Source organism: Engraulis encrasicolus, chromosome 20, assembly GCF_034702125.1.
Source record: "Engraulis encrasicolus isolate BLACKSEA-1 chromosome 20, IST_EnEncr_1.0, whole genome shotgun sequence".
NCBI classification, from domain to species: domain Eukaryota; kingdom Metazoa; phylum Chordata; class Actinopteri; order Clupeiformes; family Engraulidae; genus Engraulis; species Engraulis encrasicolus.
The window spans coordinates 13,088,324-13,112,892 of record NC_085876.1 but is presented as its reverse complement, the minus strand read 5'-3'; the positions used below and the strand labels follow the sequence as shown (position 1 = coordinate 13,112,892).

General features: G+C 45.8%; 1 protein-coding gene across 1 annotated transcript; it reads right to left on the bottom strand.

The window, feature by feature from the left end:
• Positions 1-314: 314 nt before the first annotated feature.
• znf384a (zinc finger protein 384 a) lies at positions 315-20,818 on the bottom strand. The gene is made up of 13 exons (XM_063185454.1): positions 20,544-20,818; positions 19,015-19,082; positions 17,718-18,033; positions 14,923-15,045; positions 13,790-13,828; positions 10,055-10,221; positions 9,541-9,617; positions 8,888-9,112; positions 5,771-5,938; positions 5,281-5,359; positions 4,259-4,417; positions 1,980-2,112; positions 315-1,913 (listed from the first exon to the last, which is right to left on the bottom strand). Exons 2-13 carry the CDS (start codon positions 19,075-19,077, stop codon positions 1,630-1,632), a joined length of 1,833 nt encoding a protein of 610 aa, XP_063041524.1. The 5' UTR covers positions 19,078-19,082; positions 20,544-20,818; the 3' UTR covers positions 315-1,629.
• Between the last annotated feature and the right edge of the window lie 3,751 nt (positions 20,819-24,569).

Below are 24,569 nucleotides of genomic sequence, written 5' to 3'. Positions count from 1 at the left end.
CAGTTAAACAGTGGGTAATACAACATGTTACACTACTGAAGACAGAAATATGAACATGTCATCATACACTGTGTTTAAGTCTTTCTTTAATGTTAACATTTGAAAGGGCCATAGACACAACCTTCGACACGATGTTGCTCAAGGTCAACAATTTACTCGGCCCATGTAATAGCTCCATCTGAGTGTGAAGTCTTAAAACACTCTTCAGCCCTAGAAAGTCTGATGGGCTCCTATTGTATACATCACTGTAGGCCTACATGTCAGACCAACTTCAAAGCCCAAGTCATTTTAAACAGGCCACAGACGCAAACAGCTTGTTTTTCCATTTCCTTTTTAATGATGTGTGTGGTCTATACAGCAAATTCAGCAGAGGAGTCGTTAATAGTCATAGTAGAGCAACAGTAATAACATTAATAAGAAGAATATTGAGAACTGTGTTATTCCAAAAGACACATAATGAAATTACAACAAGGATTATACATGAAGAAAACCAACCAATCAGTGCTATGCTCGCTCGACAATCGGGCAGTGAGGAGGTATCTGATTGGCTGGGGAGAGAAATGCGGTTCTGTATTTGGTTATTATTACTAATGTCATTTTCTTGTTTCGTTAACTTTTTTTTTCTTCTTTTTTCGACGGTCTGTTATACAGAGGCAGAAAGACAGTCCTTCCCTTTTTGAGTGAAAGAAAACAAAACTTTTTTTTAAATGTCGTTTCTATGCGGTATATGTACAAGGTTACAGTAATGGCGAACTGAAAAGGATAAATGATGTTACTTGCATAACAATAATGATGTAACGTAATAAGTTGGTATTAAAAAGTAAAAAATAAACTAGTAAATAGTACCTTGCGGCAAAAAACCACCGTTAGCATATAATAACCTCTCTGTCCTTTTCCGCTTCGACCCTTGCGACTTTGTCACGTTGGGAAGAACAATGAAATGATAAGCCACTTTTTTTCTTTCTTTCTTTGAAAAAAAGAAGATATAGTAATGCTCTGTCCGGATGTTGCCATACATTCCACCACACAGCCATTGCTCTCTCCATGTTCCATACTCTTTGCTGAACGTCCGTCTCAGAAGCACATACACACTCTCACACACACACACACAAACGCACATTCGTACACACAAAGGCATTGCTCATTCTCTTCCACACGTCAGACCATAGAAAAATACACACATATGATAGATAAATGACTTAACAATAATAATAAAGGTGACGAGAAACAGGAAAAAGGAAACAAACAAAAAAATGGATAATGAAAAAGTTCTGTAAGTGCCACCAGCGTCGTCTCCCAATCCCACCTACCCCTCCCCACCCTGGTCCCCAACCCCACCCTCGCAGCTAGCTTTGTTGCTCTGTGCCCGCTCCTCTTCCTCTGCTCTCTCTTCTGGCCATCCTCCTCCTCCTCCCCAGCATGATCTGTCCACATATATATCTTTTGGGCTCCGGTCCAGTCTGCTCTCCATTCAGCACAAGGCAGTGTAGTTTGTAATTTTCCCCCTCCACCTCTCATTTTTTACAGTCTTTCCAGCCAAATACATCCATACATCGTTCTACTCCTCCTCCCATCCCTCCTTCCCTCCCTCGGTTCCCCCACCCCTCCCTTCCCCTCCCCCAGTCTATTTTAGGAGTTCATGTGCTCCACCTGGATGGCGGAGGTGGACACGGTCAGGCAGAGGTCCTTGTGTGCGGCGGACAGCTCGGCCACGCTGACCGGCTTGTACTGGATCTCGCCGGCCGACACCGTCTTGTACTGGTGCAGGTCGAAGGGGCACGGCGGCGGCACACCCTCCCCTCCTCCGCCCCCTCCCCCGGCGCCCGGTGGTGCCGCTGGGTAGCCGCTGGGGGGGTTGGAGTTGGCCGCGTTGGGTGGCTGGCCTCCACTGCCTCCTCCTCCTCCTGGACCACTGGCTGCAGCGGCGGCGGCGGCTGCTGCTGCTGCTGCTGCAGCAGCAGCTGCGGCAGCGGCAGCTGCCCCCCCTCGTCCGCGCCCTCGACCCCTCCCAGTGCCGGGCATCTGGCCCCCCGCCTGCTGCGCCGCCACCGCAGCCGCTACCGTCAGGGGGTCAGGGTTGTGTTTACGCATGTGCTTCATCAGGTAGGTCTCCTGCATAAGAGAGAGACAGAGGATGAAAAGGGAGAGAGTCAAGAGCTGCAAAACTGAAACTGGGAATTCAAGGCCAATCTGGAAGTGTTGTTTTAATTTAAAGTCTACAACTCCATAACACAAATGCTGTTCATGTATTTGGATAGCAGCCACGCTATAGTCTAGAACCGCAAGAAAAGGTTTACAGTATAAAATGCTACATTTTCTGCTACATTTGATACATGATCCTATAACAAGGTGAAATTCTTTAGAATCGTATTCTTTCCCCCTCTAAGAGCTACTGGCTTCAGCCATCTTTTACACGAGGAAGGCATGGGTGAACTCCCTCAACTCAACCCCTGCATCTGGTGTGTAGGCCTAATCTGAAAGGACCCAGGCCTCCCATTTACCATTCCTCGAGGCCTCCAATAAAACACACTAAGAGCTTTGAAATCACATTAGCGAGCCGTGGCTGCACTGCACTGCACTGTACCGAAAATAGTTCTAGGAATGCAAAAGGCATCCTCATCACATGGGTGGGAACAGAGGAGACACAGTACATGTAGAGGGGAAAAGGCATGTAACATTTTTACTTAAACTGGATGTCACTTTCTACTTACAGTCTACTTACATTGTGTATTCCATGCAAGATTTTTTTAAGGGACACTGTGTGAGATTTGTTGTTGTTTATTTCCAGAATTCATGCTGCCCATTCACTAATGTTACCTTTCTCATGAATACTTACCACCAGCATCAAATTCTAAGTATTCATTATGACTGGAAAAATTGTTCTTTTTATACATGAAAAGGAGGATCTTCTCCATGGTCCACCATTTTGAATGTCAAAAAATAGCCATTTTTAGCTGCAAAAATGAATGTACTTGGACCATACTAGAAAATATTTGTTTATTACTTAGTAAACTTTCATGTAAATATAAAATTTGGCAATAGGCAGCCCAGTTTCAATGATCAGCATAGTTGCAGTACCTTTTTTGACCATTTCCTGCACAGTGTCCCTTTAAACACACAACATAACATGACAGATTTAAAATTCAAGAGATTAGATGAATCTCTGCTAAAGTGTGATTGTAACCAACAACCTCAGGGTTGGATTGGCTGACGCCTGGACAAGCCATTTGTATGAAGAAGGTAGTGCACAGCCTTTCCAAAATTAGAGGAACAGCTACTAGTACCCACACAACTTGAGGGGAAAGTCTAAGGAGGAGTGATGTTGTGTGCAACAAGCTACATCTCCGCATCAGTGTGTAACACAGTGTGAATGGTAAATGGACTGCATTTTTATATAGTGCCTTTGGGCCAACGACGTCTTTGTCATTCAGTGTTACGGACACCTTCCGCCGACTGTAACTGCAAAAAAACATGATTTTTAAATTGTTTCAAGTGAATGGATAACAGCCGAGGCTTTCATGAATTCCCTGTAACAATAAATAAAAAGAGTCAAGTTTTTTACAGTTAGTCAGCAGAAGGCATCCGTTACACTGAATGACAATGGCAGTCATGGGTGAGCGGTTAGGGCGTCAGACTTGCATCCCAGAGGTTGCCGGTTCGACTCCCGACCCACCAGGTTGGTGGGGGGAGTAATCAACCAGTGCTCTCCCCCATCCTCCTCCATGACTGAGGTACCCTGAGCATGGTACCGTCCCACCGCACTGCTCCCCATGGGGCGCCACTGAGGGCTGCCCCCTTGCACGGGTGAGGCATAAATGCAATTTCGTTGTGTGCAGTGTTCACTTGTGTGCTGTGGAGTGCTGTGTCACAATGACAATGGGAGTTGGAGTTTCCCAATGGGCTTTCACTTTCACTTTCATTTTGCACGTCTTTGACCCCTTTCCACTCCTCTGAGCACTCAAAGCTCTTTGCACTGTATGTCTCACATTCATCCATTCACCGTCACATTCACAAACTAAGTGGAAGTGGAAGTGGCTGCCACACAGGGTACACCCTGCCACCAGGGGCAATTTGGTGTAAAGAATCTTGCTCAAGGACACATCGATGGGGTCAGGCAGAGCGGGACATGAACCTGCAACCTTCTGGTTGCCAAACAGGCCCCTCCACCACCTGAGCCACCTCACCTGAACCATCTACCGTGAATGTGAGTGCGAATGCGAGTGTGCGTGAGAGAGAGATGGCTTATTGCATGACGTACCGAGGTGTATGCACGATTGCAGAGGCCGCAGGAGTAGAGCTTGGCGTGCTTGACGGTGTGCGTGGACAGGTGCACCTCCAGGCTGGCCGCGTCCGTGTAGCCGCGGTTGCAGTTGTGGCACTTGAAGGGCTTGTCCTTGTTGTGCTGCCGACGGTGCGACTGTGGTAGAGAAAAGAGAATTAAGCATAAGGAGAGACAGACATATTTCCCAAGTTAATTTGAAAACCAAAATGGCAAAAAAACATGCAAGCAAAATGAGCGAAGCAAAGTTCAGAATTCAATTATGACATGTCAATGGCCAACTGACCACAGTGACAAATCAAATCATTTCAGAAATGTATAAGGGCTTTTAGGACTTGTCCTATTTTAACTGGCACCTTAGCCAGGGCTATGATTGTCACCATCAGCCCAACTCAAACAAAAGCTTTTTTTTGTTTGATTGTGCAGACAAGAGAGTAGGGTTGCCCCACTAGGAGTCGGGCACGTACCTTTTGAGGTACCAAATTGGGGCTCTGAACGCTACACCAAAGAGCCAAGCTCGTTGAAGTGACAATCAGAGTATACCCACAACCCTAGTGATGGTCAGGTCACCTTCGTCTTCACAATACCATCTGGGTATCCCAAACAACCGACACGTTTTAGAATGATGCTCCTTATCAACCCATCAATCCTTCCTTATAAATCCTTTCAAATCCTTGCATGTGATTGGATGAACGGCCTGTCCTCATCTTGACTGACCACTTCAGCCACTCACATTGAACGACCCGTTAACAGAGGACGTCAGGAGGAAGAAGAGCCATAACACGCCCCACCTATGGAAAATCCCACCGAGCGATTGGCTCATCAATGATTCTGACTGTCAAAAGCCTCAGAGGGTTGCGTGAGGAAACCAGAAGGCCCTCGCGTGTAGTTTGGTGAAACACAGTCAGATGACGGAAGTCATAATGATTTCTGTCAGTGGCTGTTCTCAGCACAACATTTTTCAAGATGTAGTGCACAGCAGTGGTGATGCAAGGCCTTACCTGCAGGTTGGAGAGTTGAGTGAAGGCCTTCTCACAGCCCGGGTGGACACACTTGTACGGCCGGTCACCTGTGTGGATCCTGAGCAGGAAGAGGGCGACATAAGAAGAAGAAGAAGAAGAAGAAGAACAGAAGCAATTTCAACAAAACATTTCATGAAATGAATTTCAACTCAAAACAAAACGTCATCACAAAAGCAAAGGCAACGGCTGAGCCATAATTGGAATAGAACGAAAAAAAACTGAGCGAGCGGGAGATAGAGGTTAGGTGGGAGATGGACAGAAGAGGGTGAGAGAAAGGAGAATATGAGTGAAAGAGAGCTGAGCAAGGGGATTGTGGACCAAAAATGCATTTCGATAAGTCTGAGTGTCTTCAGACAACAGCAGTGCTGCGGAATCCTGAGCGTGTGGTGTGACGACGTCATAATAAGGCGACGACGTCACAACAGAGTGCGGTGCTAGCTTGCTAGCTGTCCCTAGCCGTTTGCGTTACCTGTGGTGCTGCTGTAAGTGACTGAGCTGCCTGAACGAGTTCTGGCAGTAGTTGCAGGTGTAGGGCTTGGCCCCTGTGTGGATGCGGATGTGCTGCGCCAGGTAGCTGGAGTTGGCGAAGGATTTGGTGCAGTGGGGGCACTTGTGGGGCTTGCTCTCGGTGTGGTTTCTACCAAGGGAAGGGAGACGGGAAGAGGGAGGGGAGGGAGAGAGAGAGAGAGAACAAAACAGAGAGAGAGAGAGAGATTTATTTATAAGATCAACGACGACCTGGGTATAAAAAGAAAATAATCACAGGGGAAAGTTTTTTGGGGGAAGGGATAGAAAAGGGGGAAGCCTCTGGCCATGATATCTGTGTCTGAGTTGCGAAACGCAGCACATATTTTAAAATAGAAAAATAAAAACACCAGGTGTAGTCAGTATTGGTTGTCTCTCTCTCTTTTTTTTAATTTGTTCTCTGTCTCTCACTCTCTTGCCTTCTCCAGCTCACCTACGTGTGCAATGTCCCAGTGCAATGTGCCTGTGTAGCTCTCTGTGTGTAACTGATGGGGATCTAGGCTCAGTCAGACCTCACAAACCTGGTGGGAAATGACAGGGGAAGACAAAGAAAAAAGGAAAAAAAGAGAGTGGAACAGAGTGGGGAAGAAGGGAGCGTGTGGATGGGGAAAAAATAGCATATCAGGACAAGCAAGCAAAACAAGAAATTGTGAAAATGTGCACATAAATTAAACAGATGAGTGAGGACAAAGGGTTAAGGGAACATACAAGTCATTATCATTTAGCATTGGATTGTTGCCATGCACAAGTGTATTGTATAGAACCCACAGAGCTTTGGTACATATGCCTGAAACACAAATGAAGAAGGAGTGCATATACTGTTGTGTAGTAAAGACAAGCATTTAACACAAGCTAAGCAGTGGGGACAGTCAGCAAAGAAATCACAGACACGAGGCACATCACAAGCAGAGGTGTCAATACCAGATTCAGAAAGAAACTACCCTGCCATTTTTTCCGTCCAACGTGTGTCTTCTTCACAGCTTTCTCGAGTGCTTGTCATGATCAGCTAATTCATTTAAAAGCTGTTCACGTTCAAATTGATTGTGGTTTCTGAACCAGAGATTGACACCCGCAATAATACCAAACAGGTATAATGACAATCAGCCAGGCATTACTAGCAGGTACAACAGAATCCTATGCAGAAAACAGGGAGGCTACACCGAGTGTACCTATGCAATACAAAATGAGTGACAAACATGCTTGCAACCAAGAACATTTGTGAGGAAAATCGTGAAAAAGACGTGTATGGCATATAAAAAACATAGGGTATAAGAGGGGAGATGTTTAGAGGACTGTGCACGAATAGAAGATTAAACTTGGGGTGAGTTTTCACACTTGATATTTTAAATGCAAGACGTAACGTTCATGATCAATCTAAACTAATGATTCTCAAACTGTGGGCCCTGAAATAGTTTTCTAAAAATCTAAATATTTGTGTGTGTGTGTGTGTGTCAGGGCTTGACACTGGCACCTGCCAACCGGCCAAATGCTGGTAAAACTTGGCTGTGGCTGGTAATCATTTCAGTGTCACTAGCTAATTTAGCAGGTAGCTTATTCTATGTATGACATATCAGAATAGCCTACACTGCACTTTGCCCCTTGTGTATCAATTATTTGTAGAAGCTCAAGAGAAAGTTCAGTTACTCAGTTTCTATTTGTATGATTTATTTCCATGTAGAAAGCTGTGAACTAATTTCCTTGATTTAGCACCTGATCATCTGAGGTTCTATGTACTATTTCATGATATAAAAGAAACATATCCAATTTATGGCTACTAGAATAGCCGAATGGCTGATGACTCGAGAAAACTACTAGCCACAATGGTCAGCAAGCAAAAAAGTTAGCGTCAAGCCCTGGTGTGTGTGTGTGTGTGTGTGTGTGTGTGTGTGTGTGTGTGTGTGTGTGTGTGTGTGTGTGTGTGTGTGTGTGTGTGTGTGTGTGTGTGTGTGTTGCTGCTGACCATTTATTTCAGTTTTATTGTCAATTGGGTCAGAGCTGGGCCCCAAGTTGGAAACGGTAAACTGTCCTGCCCCACATCGGCATGCATTGCCGAATCGATTATTGTTCACACCACTAGAAATGGATGGGAATGGAAGTGAAAAGGCAAGAGAGAAGATGACGGCGGAAAGTGGCCTTGGAAGACACAACCAACACAACAAGTGGTTGTGTGACAATGGAGAAATGAAGAGATGGCAGAAGGAAAATCAGGCAGTGAAAATGAGAGATGTGCAGAGTGTTCCTCGCAAGGGGCTCATTCTGAACTCTCTAACACACTCAACCTGTCTACAAGAGTGGGAGTTTGAGTCTGTCAGAGAACCGACGAGAGAGAGAGTGAGAGAGAGTGAGAGTGAGAGCGAGCATACAACTGTAGAAAATCAGAACAATCTGAACTGAACAAGATAAAAGACTGCACTTTACATCTACTGCAAACACATACTGTATCTTTCAACTATGACTATATACTGTACAACTGCTGAAAATTGCATCACTTTCCAATGACCTCAAATCAAATGCACGTTACTTTTGTTATCACTGATCATCCTTGAGCCCTCCACCATCCTTCCTGCCAGAGTATGTGGTAACCATGGCAATCACATTTACGTATAGAAGCATGATATTCCTCACTCACACCACAAAAGAGTTACATGTGTGTGAGTGAGTGAGTGAGCGAGCGCACAGTTTCATGTAAGGATAATCCCCTTTTATACGATAATGACAGTATCCGGTTTGTCATGTAAAACAGAATATTCCGCCATTCCAATTACTGGCAATATTCCATTTGAAACCAGAATACTCTGTGTAAGTGTGTACCCATTGTGTGTCGCTGTGCAAGTGTGTTTGAAAGCGGCTGCATGCGAGTGAATACAGTATATTGCGTTCGTGTCTCTGCGTCTGTGTCTATCATCGGTTGTGTGTGTGTGCGCGCCTGTGTGTCTTCACTGCAGTGTGTTTATGTCTGCAGTCGTGTGTGTGTGTGTGTGTGTGTGTGTGTGTGTGTGTGTGTGTGTGTGTGTGTGTGTGTGTGTGTGTGTGTGTGTGTGTGTGTGTGCTGCAGCAGTACCGTGTGTGCTGCTGTAAGTGACTGAGCTGCCGGAAGGTCTTCTGGCAGTAAGAGCAGGTGTAGGGCTTGGCCCCTGTGTGGATGCGGATGTGCTGCGCCAGGTAGCTGGAGTTGGCGAAGGATTTGGAGCAGTGGGGGCACTTGTGGGGCTTGGCCTCGGTGTGAGACTTGGCGTGGATCTGCATGTCCGACTTGCTGAAGAAGGTCACCGCACACATCCGACACCTGAGAGAGAGAGAGAGAGAGAGACATTGACATTTAAAATCCCTTTATTGAACCAACCATGGTCCACACATCCACCAAAACAACCCTAAACCTAAAGCTATGCTTTCATTTCCTTCCATGAGATCAATATACTACATCAACCCATAGATTATTCAGTCAATTAGTTATTCTATCTATGGACAACACAAGTCAATGGACAACTGAGATATAATAACTGGACACAAGAGATGCAACAAAAGGCTCTGTCGTGGCCTAACGGTAGGGCACTGGGTTATTACGCTGGCGACCCAGGTTCGATTTCGGTCCGGGTCATTTGCAAATCCTTACCCGTCTCTCTCTCCCCTCTAATTTCCTATCTCTCCTCTAATGTCCTGTCAGAAATAAAGGCAAAAAAAAATAATATTAAGAGATGCAACAAAAAGGCCAACCTGTAGGATTTGTTCCCGTCTTTGTTAGTATGATCGTCTTCGTCATTCGAGAGGTCATAGGGGTCCGCTGCGTGGTGCTGTGAGGATCAGGAGAGACACTTAGATACAGACATGCAGCCGCTTCATAGTGTTTCATCCGACAAAAATCACTCTACCCACTCTACACACTTAGGAGAAAAGGGGAATGGTTTCGATGTCTCTATTATAAACTGGTGGCTTGATGCAATGAGACATTTTTGGCATTTCAAAAAGCTATGTCTTCATCAGGGATTAAGCTTCTGTAGTACTTCTGCATGACACTCACGGGCTAACCAGAAAAGATTAACTCGAACAACTCAACCGACACTTCATCGCTGGGCAAACATGTGCCACTTAACAGTAAAAACACAGATGGCACTGCCTTTCTCAAAGGAATGGTAATCCCTCCCCCAACGTAAATCATCCATCTACACAATTTCAATCATTTCAAATAGCCTAACATTGAAATGTGGAGGTCCTTTACCATGAGACTCACCTGGCCCCCGGCTGCGAGGTGGGCGAGGATCAGCGCATCGCTTCCTGTGGGCAGGGCGTGGGCCGTCACCGGACCCTCGCGAGGCAGCATGGACTTCTTCTTACGCCCCCGCTTGGAGGGTGTCGGCATGACGACGGCCGGGGGGATGCTGCCATTCTCTTTCTTGTCTGAAACATGAGGGTAGAGAAATAAAGGAGGAGAGAGGGAGGGAAGGAGAGGAAAACAGGACACAGGAAAGAGAAGAGGAAAGGGGGGCAAGGAAACGGAGAGAGGGAGAGGGGGGCACAGGAGAGGATGCTCTATTAACCACAAGACGAAGGGCCCACATCTACCGGATGCATTTTATTTTTAATTAAATCATGTCACGTGTCTCCAGAATCGGCTCCTTTGGCTATACACATGATATGAGATGACAACACAAAAATACAATATGAAGTGGGTGATATGAAGCTCTCCAGTTGTGGATTTTTCCATACTTGCCACCAAAACCTGTCATTTCAAATGTGTCTATTCAAAGAAGAACCCTCAATTCAGAATTACTCAGTACCACAAATATCTCGAAAAATAAAAATAAAATAAAATTACCTACTGGGGTACAAATAATCAATTCCTTTTCATTTGCACTAAGTGGAAAGAAATGTGCCTACAATGTCCCTGATGTCAGAGAGAAGAGAAGGAAGGAGTCGAGAGGAAAGGAGAAGAGAGTGAATGAACGATAGGGAAAGAGAGAGGAAGAGAAGAGAAGAGAAGAGAAGAGAAGAGAAGAGAAGAGAAGAGAAGAGAAGAGAAGAGAAGAGAAGAGAAGAGAAGAGAAGAGAAGAGAAGAAAGGAGAGGAGGTGTGCAGGGCTGGATGTGGAGCCTAATCAGACACACCAGGCTGCGTCTCCTTCAATAATAAAGAGAAGGGAGGAGTGGAGAGGAAATGAAAGTGGAGTGGAGAAGAGAGTGAGGAGAGGAGAGGAGAGGAGAGGAGAGAAGAGGAAAGGAAAGAAGATGAGATGAGAATAGGGGAAGAGATAGAGGAGAGAAAGGAAGAGGAGAGGAGAGGAGAGGAGAGGAGAGGAGAGGAGAGGAGAGGAGAGGAGAGGAGAGGAGAGGAGAGGAGAGGAGAGGAGAGGAGTGTGTGGCTAGGTGTGGAGGCTCAGACACCAGGCTGCGTCTCCTTCAGTAATAAAGAGAAGGGAGTAGTGGAGAGGAAATGAAAGTGGAGTGGAGAAGAGAGTGAGTGAAGGAGAGTGGAAGAGATAGTGGAAGAGATAGAGGAAGAGGAGATAGAGGAAGAGGAGAGAAGAGGAGAGGAGAGGAGAGGAGAGGAGAGGAGAGGAGAGGAGAGGAAAGGAGAGCAGAGCAGAGCAGAGCAGAGCAAGGAAGAGGAGAGGAGAGGAGAGGAGAGGAGAGGAGAGGAGAGGAGAGGAGAGGGAGAAAGGAAGAGGAGAGAAAGGAAGAGGAGAGAAAGGAAGAGGAGAGAGGAGAGGAGAGGTGCGTGGAGCTGGGTGTGGATGTTCATCAGACACACCAGGCTGCGTCTCCTTCAATAATGCAGCGGGCTGGAATAAATTATGCAGAGCCGATCCCTCTCATCATTTGGTCGCTTTCGCCGCACCAGACAAAAAAATAAGCACTGACTGCAGAGAGTTTCAGACGAGACGAGCGCTTCTCTAACGAGCCCACCTTGAGATGGAGAGACGCTAAAGCGATCCAGGAAACAGGGAGTCGGAGGCCTTTCAGTGTGCGCTATTTATAATCCTGGCTATTTTTACCCTCAAATCACAGATTGTTCTCAAACCTGACAACAGGCGCTTGAGGAGGATTTTCCAGTTTGTTTGATTGAGGCGACGGAGATTATCCAGCATCACACTGTGATTTCTAATTGCGAATTCTTCAGACTTCAGTTGTTTATGGGCTTTTCAGAAAATGAGCTATCAAAGCTGACTGGGCAGCAAACGTTGAGGTTACACACACACATACACAATGAAAATATAATTTTATCAAGCAGACAGTATCGGACACTCTGACGTGCCACATTAAGGGAAGAATCCACCATTTTTGAAAATGTGCTCATTTTACACCTAGCCTCAAGTTAAATCATTGACTTTTCCCCCTTCTCCTGTTCGCTCAGTGATTGTGGTGATACTACCACTTAGCACGTATCATTGAACCGAATGGGATGAGTTGGTAGCATTCCGTTTTTGATGCCATCCAGTTCAGGACAGTCATGGGTAAGTAATTGCGTAAGTAATTTGCAGCCCAAGGGTTGCCGGTTCGACTCTCGACCCACCAGGTATGTAACTAACCAGTGCACTCCCCCATCCTCTTCCATAACTGAGGTACCCTGAGCATGGTACTGTTCCGCTGCACTGCTTCCCTTGGGGTGCCATTGGGGGCTGCCCCCTTGCACGGGTGAGGCATAAATGCAGTTTTGCAGCGTGCACCTGTGTGCTGTATCACATGACAATGGGAGTTGGAGTTTCCCAGGTGGGCTTTCACTTTCAATGATGCATGCTAAAAAGTAATATCACCAGACTCAGAGAAAGGCAGCAAGACCAAGAGAAATGCTCAATTATTGAAATTGAGGGGAAGTGTAAAATGAACACATTTACAAAAATGGTGGACCGTTCCTTTAAGAAGAAAAAAAAACATTTCTACAGTGTGTGCATAAACTTGCCATGTTGATGAGTACCTCCAGTCATCCAATTATCTAAAGAAGGATTCAAAGACGGAATTCATGAACACAACACGAAATAAAAGCCATGCCAGCCTGTCTGTCTGTCTTAACGCTTATACGCCAGAGCACATTCCCTCTCCCATTCTATCAAATCATGCCCACATCCCAGCACCTCACACTATGCTATTAACACTACGAAAACTTGTCACATTCCTAGTCAGGCCTAGATTACACATAATACTTAAAAGCACTACTGTGAGACAGGGTCATGCTGAGATTTTAAGAAACATAGCCATCACAAATTAAAACTACACATCAGTCTTTTCTCATACCTTGCCTGTGCAAAAACCAGTGAAGCGCACACTCATAGTAGGGCTAAAACGCTCATGACAAGCCTGACTTCACATAAGGAAATATCTGAACATTGCTTTTTTTATACCTCACATCTTCGTGACTACATTTCAGTCAAAATTATTTAACATAAAAATAACAGGGTTATGCATTAAAATAAGTCATGATATCCAGTTTAGTTAGTGGACTTCAGGGACTGCAGTGTAGTCAGTGGGACGAACTGGATGACTCCCGTCTATTCCCAGGTCAGCTGTGTGTGGTGTGGTGTGGTGCAGTGTGCTGTGGTGTGTGCGTTGCGTTGCGTTGTGTATGGTGTGATGTGGTGTGCTGGGGTGTGATGTGTTGTGTTGGGGTGCGGTGTGTTGCGGTGTGGTGCAGTGTGCTGGGGTGTGATGTGTTGTGGTGTGGTGTTGTGCGTTGTGTGGTGCGCTATGCTTGTATGAAGTGCTGTGGTGTGGTGCGCTGTGGTGCGGTATGTTGTGGTGTGGTGAGGTGTGGTGCGGAATGCTATAGAGTGATGTGGTGTGATGCGGTGTGGTGCGCTGTGGTGCGGTATGCTGTGGTATGGTGAGGTATGGTGCGGTACGCTATGAAGTGGTGTGGTGTGATGCGGTGCAGTGGCGCTGTGGTGTGGCAGTGCAGTGCGGGGAGCTGACCCAGGGTCAGGGGGCAAGGAGGGAGGGAGGGAGGGAGGGGCGGTAGCAGTAGTAGTACTCACACTGGCTGTGGAGGTAGAGGGAGGGAGGCCGGCTGGCGTCTAATGGAAACCGAGAGAAAAGGGGAGAACACACTCAACACACACAGTTCGCTTGCTCTCCCTCCCCTCCCGCCATCCATCCATCACTCCCTCCTTTCCCCTCCCCCTCCATAAAAGTCAGGTCACACATTTATCCATAGACTTCGATAGAGGTCTATGCATTAGTTCCTGTTTTTCACCCCTAGTACCACCTCATTTTCAAAACAACAGGGGGCGCTCCCATGGGTTCATGGGCAGGGTGTTAGGTATGGCTTTGAGCAAGTCTCGCAAAGGGGTTAGCAGAAGCACCAGCATGCCTTGGGTGTGTGCATATGTGTGTATAAAGTCTTACCGTTGAACAAATCTGTATGCAGAATATAAAACGCGACTTAGTGAAGTTTGGGTCCGTATGAAAAGAAAACAGGGCCCCAGAGATCATGTTCCTAAATAAGCTTGTTATTAGGTATGTAAGCAGCCAGACCAAGGCCTTGTGCGTACTGCGTAGGCAGCATCTATGGACGAAGATCAACACCCGAACAGAGGCAGAGGGAAAACCAGCATTCCATGCCAGCTATTTTTGGCTTCTTGGAAAACAACTGCTGAAGCAGAAGGTCTGAAGTCTCCTTTCATGGCTATCACAACACCGGGTCTAGCCCTCTTTAGCATGCCGTCTTTGTCCTCTTGCTCACTCACTCACTGTCTATCGTTGGGTCTTTTGCGCAAAAATAGCTATGCTACAAGTGAGAAGAACATTGGGCAGACTTGAAGCACTTTTCATTACCATGAACTTGAACGTGTGTGTGTGTGTGTGTGTGTGTGTGTGTGTGTGTGTGTGTGTGTGTGTGTGTGTGTGTGTGTGTGTGTGTGTGTGTGTGTGTGTACATTACATGGTTGGTCTACCTGTCTGGAGGCAGAAGTAGCAAAGCAAGCAGCTAGTGATATGAGAGGAGATGGGGATCAAAGGACCGGGGGGTTAGGAGATCAGTGCAGAGGACAGTGATACAGAGCTGCTTGGAAAACCAGGCTTCCTTGTAAGCGGCGGCGTGCATTGGTTAGGAGAGGGCAAATACAGAAGATAGGTTAGGGGTTAGGATGGGGGGGTGGGGGTTGTTTACCTGCGTTTGAGGGGTGTAGTGTGGACACTATCATGGTAGTGACGGGGGATCCCGAAACAAAAGATTGGGAGGAGGCAGCAGGGGAGAGCAGCGTACCTTGGGGAGTGGTGATCACTAGCCCCGCTGAGAGAGAGTGGAGAGTGACAGACACACCATGGTGACCCAGGGGGCTTGGGTTGGCGGTGTGGGGGCACGCAGCATTTGCCATTGTCCTGTGTCAACTCCACAACCAAACAGCCTCATGCCAAAAAGGCTTTAAACAAAACACATCCATAAGAGCCACATACTGGATATGTGGTTGGACCAAGCATGCTCCTTAAAAAGACGTCTGCAAGCAGTCAGTGGGAAAAATGAAAATAAATACAAACCCCAACTCCGATGAAGTTGGGACGTTTGGTAAACAGTGAATAAAATTAAAATGCTATCATTTTCAAAACACTCAATCTATTCATTAGATGGAGAATAGTGAAAAGACAACATATTAAGTGTTAAAACCGAGAAAAAATATTGTTTTGGGGGACATATGTACTCATTTCTAATTTGAGAAATCCAACACGTCTCAAAAGAGTTGGGACGGGGACAATAAATGGCAGCAAATGTCGAGGAAGACTAAAAACAAAACAAAAGACAACACTTAACAGTTAAATACATTAACCGATGAGATGATTTTATATAAAAAACAGTGTTAATTCCTATCTTGGACATGATTTCACCAGCTTAAATGGTGGGTGTATTCCTTGTCATGTTTTGCAATGTTTTCCTTTCTGTAGTGCTTACAGTGTGACAGGCCTTGACCAAAAACCCACCATTTTATCACATGCTGGTCCTTATGATGGAGCCAAACTGTTAAAACATAGTAGAGAATGCAATTTGACCTTACTATGTGGCAGTAATCGAAGATCTCCCTTCAAAATATAATGCATGAGTGGCTTTTCATGCTGTTTAAAACCCATTTATACCATTCAGCACTGTATTTAACTCTACAGATGAGTGAGAACATCTTAACCAATGCACTACTGCATCCGCATGCCATCATGGAGGCTGACTTTTGAAGCTAGCACTAACACAAGTTGGATGGTACATTTTCACTGTAGCACAGGATGTGCAATGCTCTATTATTGTCAAAAAGAATGGACTTCTACAACTTCTGCTGACTTCTGTAAGCAAAGGACAGTTTCCCATGTCTTCTGGGTCTATTTCAAGTGAGCTCAGGTGCTTAGGAGAATGTTAAACCCCTGTGTCATTTTCATGCATTAAGCATTCTTAATATGGTCAATTTTCAATAGCTCTAGCACTCCAGGAATTAGAGTGAGACTACAGCCAATATATATTTCATGATGTCATGAACCTATACAATGATTTTAGTAACAAAAATATGTCTTATATACACTCAATCGTGGTAAATCAAAGGGAATTCAAAAATGTATGTAATAACTATGGTAATTATTCCCTTTGCATCTTTAATTCTGAGTGACTCAGCCTCTCTGTGATGATCTTATACCTGGACACCTATATTGTCCGTCAGTACAATTCATTTTGAAATGTTCTTCTTTGTTGTTTTATCTTATTTGGATGTTTACTAAATTTCACTGATCCCCGTCCCAACTCTTTTGAGACGTGTTGGATTTATCAAATTAGAAATGAGTACATATGTCCCCCAAAACAATATTTTTTCTCGGTTTTAACACTTAATATGTTGTCTTTTCACTATTCTCCATCTAATGAATAGATTGAATGTTTTGAAAATGATAGCATTTTGATTTTATTCACTGTTTACCAAACGTCCCAACTTCATCGGAGTTGGGGTTAGTACATGAATAATTTATAGCGGTTGGCATATTTTGGGCTGGTTGTAAAGTTGAGATGACACTTTTTTTACAAGCACAAGAGCGGCTGCAACCCCCATGAGTAAACAAATCACAGTACATAAGAAAAAATCAGAGGCAGATTCTGATGATGTCAAAGGTGGGCGAGTGGAAGTGAACGAAAGGGGGAAGCAAGAATGACCAGGAAGAAAATAAAGAGGAAAGCAAACAAAGGTGGAGATGTTCAGAAAGGGAAACCAACGAAAGGACATGGGAGGACAAAAGGTCCCTTATCGACTTCGGCTGACTTATGGCTGACTCACGGCTGTGACAGGTAGTGTTGCCAGATTGGGGAATTGAGCTGCTTAGGATGGCCGTCTGTGGGGGGAAATGTGTAAAAAGGGCCTTTGGGTGGGTTTGGGTCTGCCAATTTATGGCCATAGAAATCAATAGAATTTTGTTTAAATTGGGCATGATTTAGTGGTTCCAGGCGGGTTTTGAATATTTTTTGGGCTGGAAATCATCAGCCCCATCTGGCAACCTCAAAGACAGGTCATATTTACACAGTATGGGCATGGGGCCCTTTTGAATTATTTTGCTAGTGTTTACCAGGGAGAAGGTGACTATTGGGGGCCCCAAACAGAGGGCAGATTTGGTTGGGCCCAAGACGATTGCCTAGTCTGCCTATTGATAAAACCTGCTCTGCAATTACCTGTTGCACACTTGTCTAAATGGACGGCAACTGGGATGAACTTAATCCTCAACGCTGCTTAGATTTTCAACCAGTTGCTTTCCAATGTAACAGCAGTCCATTAACAAACCTTGCTACTAGAGTGGACAGTGCGTGCAGGCTTTTCTTATACTTGAATGATTATCTATTAGCCATGTTGCCATGTCAGACCATCCAAGCCACCCCAAGTCGATATTTGAGAGAGGACACAGCAGACCCAGGGGAAGGGAGAGCGGGGAAGGCAGGTGTGCAACACAGACCTGCCGTCATGATGCCGGTGGAGGGCACGGGCACCACGGTGATGTTCTGGGAGGTGTGGGGCGGGTGCAGGTGTGCTCCCATCTGAGAGCTCCCTCCTCCTCCTCCTCCTCCACCTCCCCCACCACCTCCTCCTTCCTGCTTGGGGCCCCGGCCCAGGGCAGCCCCGGCGTCCATGGCCACGGAGCCGGGCACGGTGAGCACGGCAGCGGGGTAGTGGGCGGACGAGGCGTGGGGGAAGGAGGCCGCCGCAGCCGCCGCCACCTTCTCCTGACCCAGCTGCTCCTTCATCTTGTTCAGGAACATGGCGTTCTCAATCTGCACATAAGGAGGGAAACATGGGGGACAGGAGAGAGAGGAGAGGAGAGGGCAGACGGAGGGGTGGTGGGGCAGGAGTGATGGAGAGTGGAGAGGAAAGGATAGGAGAGACAGAGGGGCGGTGAGGAGGATAACGAAGAGAAGAGAAGATAGAGCAGACAGAAGGGCGGTGGGGCAGGAGCGATGGAGGACAACATGGGGGACAGGAGAGAAGAGAGGAGAGAAGAAAGAGCAGATAGAGGGACGATGGAGGGGTGGGACAGGACATGGGGGACAGGAGAGAGACGAGAAGAGGGCAGACAGAGGGGTGGAGGGGCAGGAGCGAAGGAGGGGTGGAAAAGGTGGAGGGATGCATTGGGGTGAAAGGAGAGACGAAGAACATGGGGACACAGCAGAAAAGGGGAGAGCAGGGGGCGTAAGGTGAGGAAAAAGGGAGAAGGGGAAAGACAGAGGTGGTTGAGGGGGTGTGAAGGAGTGATGGAGGGAGATGAAACAATGTAAAAGAAGGTGAAGAGAGGAATGAAGGGATGAGACCACAAAAGGGGAGGAAGACAATGGAGGAGAAATGGAAAGGACAGGGGGCAAAAAGGGAGGGAAGATGTAAAGGAGGAAAAAAGGGATGGGGCAGATGGAAAAGTGGAATGAGATGATGATGAGAGATAAAAGGTGCAGAACGATGGTGAAGAGGAGGGAGAGGATGGATGGATGGATGACGTGGATGGATTAAGGAGAAGGAAAGGGAGAGCGAGCAGTGGAGATTATTTTTGGCAGGGCTGTCAACGCCAAGCTCTAACACATGATTCATCTCAGCCAATTTCAGGATCAGCCATCGCAGCCTGATAAGATGCAAACTCAAGTCATTATTACTCTTTATTATTTGTTTGATTTTTTCTTTTGATTTTTTTTTTTAAGTAAGGTGTCTTCTTTTTTTAGAGGCACAGCCATGTACAGTACAAGAGAGTCCAATAATAAGGTGTCTACCTGTCCTTGCACTGTGGGAACGGGAGACCAAAAGTATGATGAGTTGAAATGGGAATCTTCCATTATTTCTGCAATTGAAAAGCAACATACTAGTAAACACCCAGCCGCCGTGCGTCGCTCCGACAGTCGAAAACCAGACCTGGCCTGATTTTAATGAAGTTCGTACCAGCATTCAGCCAGGACAGCAACTAATTGATCAAGCCAGACAAGTCATGTACCATCACCAAGGGTCTTGCAAAGGAATTTGCACCGACATACAAATTCCCAGTGCCAGTAACTGGCATGCATTTCGCTAAGCCTGTCTGGCAGTCTGTAGAGCTAGTCGCGTTCTCAAGTGTCTGCGTGGAGGGGTCGGCTGATAATATACAAACGGACCATTTGCGTTGTTTTGTTTTATTTGATGAAAATGTCATGCTTGATCCCACGTGCAGAAGTTATGTTGTGCATGCATCTTGCAAGCCTCTTCGTAGCGAAAAGCAGCAGCCGCCGTTCTCCCGTTGACAGTACACGGCGACATAAATAACGCTTGTGCTTTTGTGAAACAGTCTTAAAACAAATGTCTCCCAGTTAACACTTGTCGAGCGGCTACAATTTATTGTACATGCACTGGTAAATGCTGAGTAAAAGCTCGAGAACGCTGCGTACTGTGAGATTCTTGGGAGTGAAATTCGAAAGTCAAATTTGCACATCACACATGTCAGACAAGCCAGCTACGCCCCTCTGCTTTCAGCCGCTCGCTACATGGCTGGCTATTTCTATTAATAGCTCCCCAAAACAAAAGCTAACCAGATAGCTAGCATGCGTCAAACACTGCTTCGTGAAATGCACCATGTACATATCAAAAAGCTGTCTATGAAATTGAGCAATTAATAACGTGCTCGCGAATTCTGCAGACTTGACAAGGTTGGCAATATATTGTATAGTTGAAAGAAGTTAGCCAAGGTTACTTAGCCAGCCCTAGAAGAATAACGTAAGGATAGTTGTGCTCATTTTTAAACACTTTCCCAGTAATACTACATGGGTTCACAACAAGCCAATTCAACAAGACATGCATGACATCTGTATTTTATTGTGTGTGCGTGTAGACAGTTGCAACATCGTTTAGCCTTAGTATTATATCGCTAGCAAAACAGCTAGCTAGCAAAACAAGAAACAATCCATCCAAAATGATATTTGAGCTCATCAGAACTAGCTAGCTTGCCTCCATTATTTTCGTCTTTTGTTAGCTAAACGGCGTACTATGCATTACAGAGTAAAACGCCATGCACATTTAAACTTCCGCGAGAAAACAATAATGCCCCTATGCCTGCATCCCTCTCCCGTTAGTCTCACTGTGAAAATAAAAAAAGAGAAAAAAAACTCGCGGATAAAAAAACGAACAGAGAAAAAAACGTCGACGCCAATGCCCCTGTGCGAGACGCAGCTTCATGCAGACTTCCGGCTGGCGAGACAGGGGAGAAGCACTCGTGCGAGTTGCTCAAATTATGAGGAAATAATTAACAATTTAGTCGTTACTGTATGTTAATTACCGGTGCTGGTGACTCTCTCTTAACCCTGGGTCTCCCTCGGGCCGGGACAGTTCGGAAACTTCGTCCAAATCCGCCCGAACCCTCAGATTCGCCGATTTTTTTCCCTCAATTTTTTTTTCAATTTTTTTCCCTCTTGTGGGGCAGCCCGAGTCTGTTTCTCGACACTTCCGGTGAATGAGGTCAGATCACCAAAATGGTTCTTTTTCAGCACTTCCGTCATGTGAGGTCTTGAAGAACAACTGCACAGTGTACATTCAAAACGTTCAATCAATGTTGATAAAATGTTATATTATTATTCTCACCACTACTGCCTTCATCTCTTGCAATTTTTTATGTAGGCTAACCTATGTTGGGGAATACCAGAATATTGTCCGAAAACCCCACTCAGGCCTGAGCTTGTGAACTCTTGGGTCTACATTAGGCTATTATTTTGGGCAGTCATGGGTGAGCGGTTAGGGCGTCTGACTTGCATCCCAGAGGTTGCCGGTTCGACTTCCGACCCGCCAGGTTGGTGGGGGGAGTAATCAACCAGTGTTCTCCCCCATCCTCCTCCATGACTGAGGTACCCTAAGCATGGTACCGTCCCACCGCACTGCTCCCCATGGACGCCACTGAGGGCTGCCCCCTTGCGCGGGTGAGGCATAAATGCAATTTCGTTGTGTGCAGTGTGCAGTGTTCACTTGTGTGCTGTGGAGTGCTGTGTCACAATGACAATGGGAGTTGGAGTTTCCCAATGGGCTTTCACTTTCACATTAGTGGGTCTCCACGAGGGCTCTAACAGTCCCCCAGGGTGCGCTATGGAGCCCTAGAGGGGCGTTGAGAAGGATACAGCTGAGAGGGGGCAATTAGTTGCCATGGGGGGGACGACTTCCATTTTCATTGTGACACAGTAGTCCAGTCACAGCACACAGAGCAAAATTGCATTTATCGGTATGCCTCACCTGTGCAAGTGTAACGGAGGCTAATTAACCCTCTATTGCATGAACAACCTTTTAAACATCATATATATTTTTTAAATGTGTTTTTTAGACTTGAAAGTGGTTAAATAGGCTAATACAAATTTAAACAAAAATCTAAAAAAAAAAAAAATTGGGGGGGTAGTTGGTCATTTGTTGCCATATGGCAACAACGCGAGATCGATGAACATGCTGAAATCAATTTTCTTTCAAAAACATGATCTTATTGAAGGAAATTGTAAACAATTGTAACATTATAATATCACAATGTGTAATATAGTTTATTTGAAGTAAAATACATTTAGTTTTATTCATATTTTACCAGGAATAACTCAATGTGAGCCCTGACCTATGTAACTCAATGGGAGCCCGTTGGAATGCATGTATAGAAGGAGTGTCACTCTATGCATGTGAAAATTAATTTATTTGGTAATATTATATCATATAACTTATGAATTGAGGTATACAAATAGCATAATGTTAAGAAGGTTCATGTTTTCAAGTTAAAATTACATAATAAGTGCAAATGGAGCACTATGTAACTCAATGGGAGCCCTGCCCTATGTAACTCAATGGGAGCCCATTGGGTTGTAGAAGGAGTGTCACTGTATGCATGTTGTTGCCATATGGCAACAAATTAATTTTCGCCTTTTACAGAGAAAGTATAACTTTATATTTGGATTAAATGATGAAAAATGAAAGTTTACACATCCTAAAATTTTACACATCATTGAATTTTATTATGATGAAAATATGTCTTGAAGTTTGAAAACTAACTAAAGATTCCCACTATGACGTGACCTTCGTAGTGTGGCACATCCACATGAAAGGGGTGGGAAAACAGGATTTCCTAATAAGGTAATGTCTTCAAACTGATAAATATTTCAAAAGTAAAGTCCCATGTTCAATCACAATGGGAAAAGTGGTGGATATTTGTTATACTCTTTTTTTAAAAAACCCAAAAAATAATTTGTTGCCATAAGGCAACGCCATGCAATAGAGGGCTAACAGAGTTGGCGTGGAACGTTGGTAAAACCTCCCTCCGATAGCCTCATACAGTCTCGTGCCGTTGGGCCGAGAGACTAGTCTCTTGGCCCAGCGGTATCGTACTGTGTCTCCCATTGCCGGACCGTTGTAGTTGACGAGGTCACACGTTCGATCCCTCAGGGGGGTGAACAGGTGCAACATGACCTTCGTCACAGTGGTGCCGTGACCCGGATTGGGAGTGAGGTTTAAGGGGGAGAGTGTAACGGAGGCTAGCTAGCAGAGTTGGCGTGCAACGAAAACCTCCCTCCGATAGCCTCATACAGTCTTGTGCCATTGGACTGAGAGACTAGTCTCTTGGCCTAGCGATATCATACTGTGTCTCCCATTGCCGGACCGTTGTAGTTGACGAGGTCGCACGTTCGATCCCTGAGGGGGGGTGAACAGGTTCAAGATGACCTCCGTCACACAGGGGGACAGCCCCAAACGCCATCCCCAAAGAGCAGTACAGTCGGACACCATGCTCAGGGTACTGCAGTCAGAAGGATGGGGGAGAGGAGAACACTGCCCCCTAACCACACGCCCACACGCCCCCTAATCTGACGGGTCGGTAATCGAACCTGCAAGCCTTCTACAGTAACACCCTAATAATTTACCCTGTCACTTGACATCTGCACTTCGTGCCAATGCCGCTACTTTTGCTATTCAGCACAATTAGTCTTGATTCTGCAAGGTGCTTGCTGTCTGACACCTTGAATGTTTTCATGTGAGTGCTTGATCACTGCAGGTGAAAATGTTTGTGAGACAGAAAAAGACAACGAGTGTTAGAATAGAGTTAGAGTAGATGTTGGACAGACAGATCATCGTCCTGCCATTGCCATATTCAGCCTAGGTTATAGTACCCTCATTTCAAGTGAAAGACGTATTCAGGGCCAGATTAAGATGGCCTGGGGCCCATAGCTACAGGTTGCTGTGTGCCCCCATGGACACCAAATTGTGCCACAAACAGACACAAGGACAAGGAATTAAGGATGACATGTCTACCAACTGTACTCGACAGATGATTTTTTTTCAATATTGCATCGATTCTTGTCACAATTCTTATCTGCAATTTTTCCCTTTTGGCAATGAGGGGGCCCTGGCAGGTGGGGGCTTCTAGGGTGCAGCCATATCTAGCCTGCATTAATTCGCCCCTGGGCATGTTGGAACGAACAACACAGGAGGCGTGTCTTTAGACTTGACAACCAGAGAGACATTTTGCAAGCAGTGGAATTTACACAGATTTAGACTACTGATATGCTACATGATATGCTTCTAATACAAAACTCTTGATGCTCAGGAGTGAGTGACCATTCCAGACAAGTGTGGCAATTCCACAGACCTTGATCAGGCCACATACTGCTGCTGGCAAAGAGGAGGAAACACTTCCGGAGGCGGCACAGCCCAGACGACAACTTGGCCAAAAAAAAGGGAAAAAAAGAGGGGGAAAAATGTGTCAGAGAAGCCAGCAGAACCCAATATAGCAGTTCATTTGGGCTGGGGAGAAATGAACGTGCTTATTCAAAGGGCAGTGTTGAAACAGTGGCAGATGCATTTATGCTTCATCCCCAATGGTGCCCAAAACGGAGAAGTGCAGTGGGACAGTACCATGCTCAGGTACCTCAGTCATGAAAGAGGATGAGGGGGAACACTGGTTAATTATTCCCCCCACCAACCCGGCGAGTCAGGAGTCGAACCAGCAACCTTTGGGTTACAAGTCTGACGCCCGCCTACCGCTTACCCCGACTGCCCAGTGACATCAGGGCAGTAGCCTGAGATGTACTTTGGAGGAGGAGACAGTGCAACTTGTTTATGATCTGCTTATGGACGCAGTGCTGGGAAGGGACGCCAATATACCTGTAAGAGCAATTTTGAGATATACTGCTTCAAAAACACAGCTGTGTGCCCGAATAAGTGGCTTCTAGGTAGCAGAATCTCCCATCAACCAGTAGGTGGCGGGCGGTATGCGCAAACATAGCGTAACCCGACAACAATCCAAAGAAGAAGAAAACGACACGCCCAGACTTTCGTTCTCGTTCAGGATTGG

Coding starts and splice junctions, on each gene's coding strand:
- znf384a (XM_063185454.1), bottom strand. CDS start 19,077: ATGGAAGATTCCCATTTCAACTCATCATACTTTTGGTCTCCCGTTCCC. Junction 18,034..19,014: donor TTCCCACAGTGCAAGGACAG/GTAGACACCTTA, acceptor CCTTATGTGCAG/ATTGAGAACGCCATGTTCCT. Junction 1,914..1,979: donor AGGGCGCGGACGAGGGGGGG/CAGCTGCCGCTG, acceptor CCGCTGCAGCCA/GTGGTCCAGGAGGAGGAGGA.